The sequence below is a fragment of the Entelurus aequoreus genome, linkage group LG10 (assembly GCF_033978785.1).
Source record: "Entelurus aequoreus isolate RoL-2023_Sb linkage group LG10, RoL_Eaeq_v1.1, whole genome shotgun sequence".
In the NCBI taxonomy this organism is placed as follows: Eukaryota; Metazoa; Chordata; class Actinopteri; order Syngnathiformes; family Syngnathidae; genus Entelurus; species Entelurus aequoreus.
In genome coordinates this window covers 24407691-24415833 of record NC_084740.1, presented here as the reverse complement: position 1 = coordinate 24415833, position 8143 = coordinate 24407691, and the positions used below count along the sequence as shown (strand labels likewise).

At 36.6% G+C, this 8143-nt stretch overlaps 1 protein-coding gene across 3 annotated transcripts in view; it reads left to right on the top strand.

Annotated features, from left to right (window-relative positions):
• The window catches only part of nek8 (NIMA-related kinase 8), a 51008-nt gene that overhangs the window by 25420 nt on the left and 17445 nt on the right, over window positions 1–8143 (top strand). For all 3 annotated transcript variants that reach the window (XM_062060381.1, XM_062060379.1, XM_062060380.1), the window contains exon 3: window positions 6854–6950. In XM_062060381.1, coding sequence (XP_061916365.1) covers window positions 6854–6950 — 97 coding nt within the window. The remainder of the gene's footprint in view (window positions 1–6853; window positions 6951–8143) is intronic.

The window sequence follows — 8143 nt, the reverse complement described above, 5'->3', positions numbered from 1 at the left end:
GATACATTTTCTGGAAAATAAGGTACATTTTCTGAAAAATAAAGGATATTTTCTGGAAAATAAGGGAAATTTTCTGGGAAATTCTACAGGAAATTAGGGACGTTTTCTTTAAAATAAGGGACATTTTCTGGGAAATTCTCTATAAAAAAAAAAAAAAAAGGGCCGTGCCAGCAACTTGAGGGTTCTCGGGTCGATCCCCGCTTCTGCCATCCTAGTCACTGCCATTGTGTCCTTGGGCAAGATACATTACCCACCAGGTGCCAATTCCACTCACACTGGTTTAAATGCAACTTAGATCATGGGTTTCAGTATGTAAAGCGCTTTGAGTAACTAGAGAAAAGTGCTATATGAATATAATTTTACTTCACAAGATAAGGGGAATGTTCTGCGAAATTCTCTAGAAAATAAGATTGGGTTGAGTTTTTTCTTGCCCGGATGTGGGTTCAGATCTGAGGATGTTGTTGTGGTTTGTGAAGCCCTTTAAGGCACTAATTAAGGGCTATATAAATAAATGTTGATTGATTGATACATTTTCTGGAAAATATAGGGACATTTCCAGGGAATTCTCTTAAGAAAATAATGGAAATTCTCTAGAAAATAAGATACATTTTCTGGAAAATTTACGAGAAATTCTCCAGAAAATTATGGAAATTCTTGAGAAAATAAGGGAAAATGTCTTTAAAATAAGGGACATTTTCTAGGAAATTGTACAGAAAACAAGGTATGTTTTCTGCAAAATAAGGAATATTCTGGGAAATTCTCCAGAAAAAATGTAAAGTCTTTAGAAAATAAGATAAATTGTTTGGAAAGTAAGGGAACATTTACAGGAAGTTCTTTAGAAAATAATGGAAATTCTATAGAAAAAAAAGGGAAATTTAGTTTATCGTATGTGCATACAAACTATATTGTAATAATTTTTTAAATCTAGATTACTTTAATATGATTTTAAAAAGCCAAGAGTGCATTTTAATTGTAACTAGTAATGATACATAAATAATAATAATTGCATCTCATAATTTATATACCAACTGAATAACCTAACGTTGATCTTTTTTAAATGAGATTAAAGAAATACTCCACTGGATGGCAGCATAAGCACGCGGGTAAAAAAATAAGTTGTATAGCAACTCTCATTTAAACCGCTAGGTGGCACATAGAGACAACTGGACAGCTCCAAATGAGGCACTATAGAGAACATTCCCAGTGGTCACTTATGCTGCCATACCTGTAAATAAAAAAATATTGGTTTATTTGCATTTTTTCTCTTAAAAAGGGACATCATTTATTGTTTGTTTTGTAGCTGTGGAAACTACCTATGACTTAATCCACAGTTCATCACCTTTTACAAATGACACTTGTGGGAAAGAAATGCAACTAAACACCACTGCTTCTGTTCTTGTTGTTTTTGCCAGCGCGTATCTTCGCGTTATCACCGAAACTTACTCACACCTTGTGGCCTCGTGAGAAATATGTGAGGATTCTTGACAGCCCACATTTGAAAAAGAAAATGGTGTGCAAACAATAGGCCTCATACAACAATCTGTTGTTGTCCTTTTGCACCTGCAGGCCTACAGCGTCACGTGAAGTGCTGCAGACATTCATCTTTGTCGTCTGGCACAGCGGTGAAACATATTGATCCTGGGGCCATTTTTCTTTTTCCCCACAGGCAGAGATAAAAAACAAAACAAGAACCACCTCATAAATAGCCGTAATAATGCAGTGTTGTGACCGACACCGTCAAATGATGTTTATTGTTGCATAGGTTGGAATCAATATGAAATGAATAATAAATGATTCCTCTTTGTAAAGGCTGATAATAAAACTACTAATAAAGTGTCCTGTGTTGCACAATGAGAGAGGTGAAAAGGGGACTGTATGTCACTGCCTTGTATGTCAACTGCACATGTGAGAACACATGTGTGTTCTTTGCACACTGTTTTGATTCACGGTGCATATCTCGACACTGACTTGCCTCCTCACGGAGACGAGAGCAGGGGGGCAAATATGTCACTGAGCTGGTCCAAGGAGTGGCGTATATGTTGCAAAAGTTTCTCGGGTGCTTTTCTTTTGGAGATGCTATACTCCTGAGAAAGAGACGAGAAGTGTTGTTTGGCAAGCAAGTGAGACTCCTACTCGCCTATCTTCATCTCTCCTCAGGCTATAGGAAGGAAGTTTGGGGACTGATGTGTCATTACAGTATCTTAGATGGATGATGATGATGATGTATTATGGACTTCAGAGCTGCACAGAGTTGTCATTGTCACGGCACAAAGCTTTTATTATCCAAGAGGGGAAACATTAGTGCTCCTTTCCTGCTTTTCTCAGACTTAATAATTAGCAGGCGCCTGCATGCAAGACTGTGTATTGGCCTGCTCTACCTTGTGTGTGTGTGTGTGTGTGTGTGTGTGTGTGTGTGTGTGTGTGTGTGTGTGTGTGTGTGTGTGTGTGTGTGTGTGTGTGTGTGTGTGTGTGTGTGTGTGTGTGTGTGTGTGTGTGTGTGTGTGTGTGTGTGTGTGCGCGTTCTGGCAATGCTTACTTAATGGGTACATCGCTCTGTTTACACAGTCACCTTTAGGGGACCTCTGACGGTATGGGGACAAAAAAACAAGTCCCCTAAAGGGAAACCTTTTTAAATGATGTTAATCATTTAAAAAGGTTTAACCATTAATAGTACTGTGATTCTGTATGGTATCCATCCTTAGTTAAAACTAATATATTTTTACAAAAACTAAATGTGGTTTAGTGTTCCCTAGGATGACATTTTCATACAGTATGATTATAAAACATTATTACCTTCAAGTATGATTCACATTCAGAATGTTCCATCCTTCTATATATGGCAGTTGGAGTTGCAGACAACTTCATTACTGCTAAATAGCAGTTTTCAATAATGTCACAGAAGATGCAGACAGAGGACAGCTGTAGTGCTGTATTCTGAGGATCATGTCATATTTACTTTCAATTTTTTTTTTTTTTAAATGGTCCTCAGTACTCTCGTACAGATTTGTGTGAATTATGCAAAATTATTTAAATTTGGTCCCCATGAACCATATGAACTCTTTTTCCCCAGGGTCCCCAGTAAGAATGATCAGCCCATTACTTCATCAATCCAGAGATTTAAAGACGTGTATGAGCTAACTGGGCAGTGGTCATTCTACACCATTTTTTTTATGCCTCCACAACCTGTAGAAAGGGTGGTCCCCACAAGTCATTAACAAAAACTTGGTCTCCATTCCACATGATAACCAGTAAGTAAGTGTGTGTGTGTGTGTGTGTGTGTGTGTGTGTGTGTGTGTGTGTGTGTGTGTGTGTGTGTGTGTGTGTGTGTGTGTGTGTGTGTGTGTGTGTGTGTGTGTGTGTGTGTGTGTGTGTGTGTGTGTGTGTGTGTGTGTGTGGACCGGTGAACAAGTTAGGACTGAAATCATGGTCCCAAAACGGAAAACCATTGCATCTGCATCTAACCACTAGGCCACTGAATAGGTAAGTTTAACTTAACTTAATCTAATAGAGAGCCAAATACTAGACTCTGTGAACATTGCTCCAAAGTCAGGATTTTTTGTTGATTTAATGTGCATACAAAAGTAAACATTGACAGGTGCAAAGGCAGCAATATATGATAAAACAAGACGGCAGCTAAAGAAGGACTTCCCTTATTCATCCCCGAAAAAACCCGCCAGGTGAGCAGCTGATTTTACGACTTCCGGTGCTGACGTAAGACAACCCGCGTCCCATATGTGACCGTAGGATGAACAAATGCACCACGGTACTAAGACACAAGCTTCTACAGCTGGGTTGCCCAAAGTGCGGCACAGGGGCCATCTGTGGTCCGTGACTCGTTGGTCATCGGCCTTAAGCACATTACAAAAAAAACAAAAATCCATCAAAATTAGGGTGGTCCCAAAAAGGAGGGATTTTTCAAATTGACTGTCGGTTTTAAAAGTACTCCCCCTCTGGTCAACATATGAAATAACAAGTGTGCAAACATTTGAAGTGCTCCCCCTCTGGCCAACCTATGGAATAACAAATGTGTGTAAGAAATTGAAATGCGCCCCCTTTGGCCAAAATTAATAATAAAAAATAAAAACTTGTATATAGATTCATACTGTAATAACTATAAGTACATAATGAAGATTGAAAAACAATTTGAAACAAACAACAAAAAAATAACTAAAAGCTTACCTTTTTTATATTTGCATAGCATGTATAAATTATTAATGTTGTAAATACACATTTGTATATATCTAGAAAGGGTGGTCCTAAAGAGGTAGGCTTTTTTGGAGGTCTCAAGAAGGTAACAAATACAATAGTGTGTGTGTGTGTGTGTGTGTGTGTGTGTGTGTGTCTGTGTGTGTGTGTGTGTGCACGCACTGTCTCCATGTCAGCTCACTTTACTCCAGATAAGCCCGGGAGAAGCTCAAGTTGGGCCACTGTGGCACAAACACATCATAACTGATCATGTTGGACTTCGAATGATTTGTGCAAGAACCAGCGGGTAAACTGATCCATACAAATATGGATCCCAGATGGGAATAATGTGTGATAATATGTGCAATACAATGTGCAATATTGGCCTATGACTTTCTTGTCTTGATTACTACACTTTTTTTCTCATTTGTGTTCATAACTTTATTTTTATTTCATACTTTATTATTTTATCATTTAGATCTGTTTACTCTGTGTGCTGCTACTGGAGCCTTAAGTTCCCTATAGGGCACATACCCAGGGTATCAATAAAAAAATAATAAATAAAGTTGTATCTAATTACATATTTTTAATGCACCTTACATTCCAGAGAAATCTCAAAGTGCTATTTATCCATCCATTTTGTACCGTTTGTCCCTTTCGGGGTTGCTGGAGCCTATCCCAGCTGCATTCAGGCGGAAGGCGGGGTACACCCTGGACAAGTCGCCACCTCATCACAGCGCCAACACAGATAGACAGACAACATTCACACTCACATTCACACACTAGGGCCAATTTAGTGTTGCCAATCAACCTATCCCCAGGTAAATGTCTTTGGAGGTGGGAGGAAGCCGGAGTACCCGGAGAGAACCCATGCAGTCACGGGGAGAACATGCAAACTTTACACAGAAAGACCCTGAGCCCGTGGATCAATCCCAGTGTGAGGCATATGCACTAACCCCTGTGCCACCGTGCTGCCCCTCAAACTGCTAATCTTATCCATATGATACCAATGGTAGTATTTGTATCAGACCAATATTAGTGTGATGAGGTTGAGCATTTTTAATTCTCTTGTGTTCATATTATCAATCAATCAATAAATCTTTATTTATACAGCCCTAAATCACAAGTGTCTCAAAGGGCTGCACAAGCCACAACGACATCCGCGGTTCAGCGCCAACATAAGGGCAAGGAAAAACTCCCAACCCAGTGGGACGTCGATGAGAATGACTATGAGAAACCTTGGAGAGGACCGCAGATGTAGGTAACCCTCCCTCTAGGGGAGACCGGATGCAATGGACGTCGAGTGGGTCTGACATAATATTGTGAAAGTCCAGTCCATAGTGGATCTAACATAATAGTGAGAGTCCAGTCCATAGTTACCTATCTATTAGTCTATTATTATACTTATGTTGTTGTTTACAACATTAGCATTTTTATTTTTTTATTTTGCATAGTTGATTGTATTTTGCTGAAACATTTGCACAATACAAATGAATATCGGAATAATTGCATTTTGTTTACATTGTTACACTGTCACAGTGGAGTGAATTATAGCTCTTTAAATACTAATGAAGTGAATGATAGTTGTATGATATAAATTATATTTATGTAAATATACTTCACTTTATATCACAAAAAAATATAAATAAAATAATAAATCAATTGTTGGAAATGAAGTTTGTTGGTAAAAGAAATAGTTGTTTTGACTTGTATTTTGTATAAAAATGTTTCAATAAAAAATTTATTAAATATATATATATATATATATATAGAGAGAGAGAGAGAGAGAGAGAGAGAGAGAGAGAGAGAGAGAGAGAGAGAGAGACAAGATGATCAGGACTGAGGGGATTGACCTACCAGAGGGAAGCATAGGTGTTATCCAAGACAGCTACAAGTACCTTGGCATCCCACAGGCTAATGGAAACCATGAACAACATCTGAAGCCTCAGTCCAGAAGTCCTAGGAACAGCCAAGATACTGCGCAGAACCCTCAAACTCCCAAGCCTCTGGTAGAGGACCTGACCTTGAGGATGACACAGATACCACCCTAACGGGGTGACAATATATATATATATATACATATATATATATATATATATATATATATATATATATATATATATATATATATATATATATATATATATATATATATATATATATATATATATATATATATATATATATATATAGTATATAAATATATATACAGTATATATATATATATATATATAGTAAATATATATAATTATTATATAACATATATTAAACATAATTATATATTATACATGTATAAATATATGTAAAGTATATATAGTAAATATATATCATATATTCAATATAATTTGTTTTTTATGTATATATATATGTGTGTTTAAATTAGCACTAATATATGTATATATAGCTGATTTCACTTTAAATAAATATATATGTACATATATAGCTGATATATATAATATATTTGTATTTATTTATATCCATCTATATATATATATTTAAATTTAAAAAAAATATATATATATATGTGTATATATATATATATATATATATATATATATATATATATATACATATATATATATATATATATATATATATATAGCTGACTTCTGCAAACAAAGGGCTATTATGGAATTGCTTGTGTTTTGTTCTTCGACACTTTCCGTAGTGAAGGCTCGTGTTGCCAGGAGACGCCGGAAGTGTTTGACTGCCTCAGCGATGGAGAAATATGAGAAAATCAAAGTTGTTGGAAGAGGAGCATTTGGGTAATATACACACGTTTGACTTAACACATTCACTATTTGTGTTGCCTTAACTACTATACACGGCGCTGACGGAGCGGTAATAAGGCCATCTTTCTAGGTGTAAAAACTCCATAAAAGACGTTGAGAAGCAGCGCTAGCTTGTTTAGTCAACATTAACACGTCAAACGCACTGACTTGGTGGTGAGACACTTCATATCTCTTATACTGGGCTTTAAAGTCATTTTGGACGCAGTTATTGGGGAATTTTCGGCTAGTGGCGTCACTGTGCGGTAAACACACCGTTAGAGCAAGAAAACATGATAAAGTTTGTTAGCTGTGCATACTAGAGTCAGTCAGCTTTCAGCTCCAGCTCAAAGGTGTCCAAAGTGCGGCCCAGGGGGCTTTTTGCGGTCCATAGCTTTTTTGTAAAGGACCTAGGCACATTTACTAATTAAGTACTATTACAAAAAAAAACGTAACAAGTGGTATAAAAGAGCAAAAAAGTGAAATGTAACAAGAACATGTAGCAATATTGACACTAAAAACAAAACGCTGTAATGTAGGCAGGTTTTTGCTTAAAAACTGTCATTGCTCAAAAAAATAAACTAACATACATATACACATACTGTACATATACATTCACTGTACAAACATACATATGCACATACTGTACATATACATTCACTGAACAAACATACATATACACTAGTGATGGGTCCGGCAACACCGATGCATCGGCTTATGCGTCAAGCTCATAGAACAACACCTTGTGTCGGTGCACGTACCGCTTTTAGAAAGTCACGTGACCGACCATGCGCTGTTTCGGTCGATACACGAACTGTGTCGCACTGACGCCTCCTCTGTGCCCTGTGAGCGGGTCTTTTCTACAGCCGGAGAAATAATAACTAAGAAGAGAAATCGTCTAAAATTTAATACGTTGGAAAAACTGTTTTTTTTTTTAATAAAAATGTGTAAAAATTAAAAAATTTAAAAAAAATCCCAGTCCACAAGCATCCTCATTCACAACACGTTCTCTTAGATTTCCATGTTATGATTAGAAATAATAAATGCTTTAAAATGTAATGTCGGAAATTATCGGTATCGTTTTTTTTATTATCGGTATCGTTTTTTAAATTTTTTTATTAAATCATCATAAAAAACACAAGATACACTTACAATTAGTGCACCAACCCAAAAAAAACTCCCACCCCCAT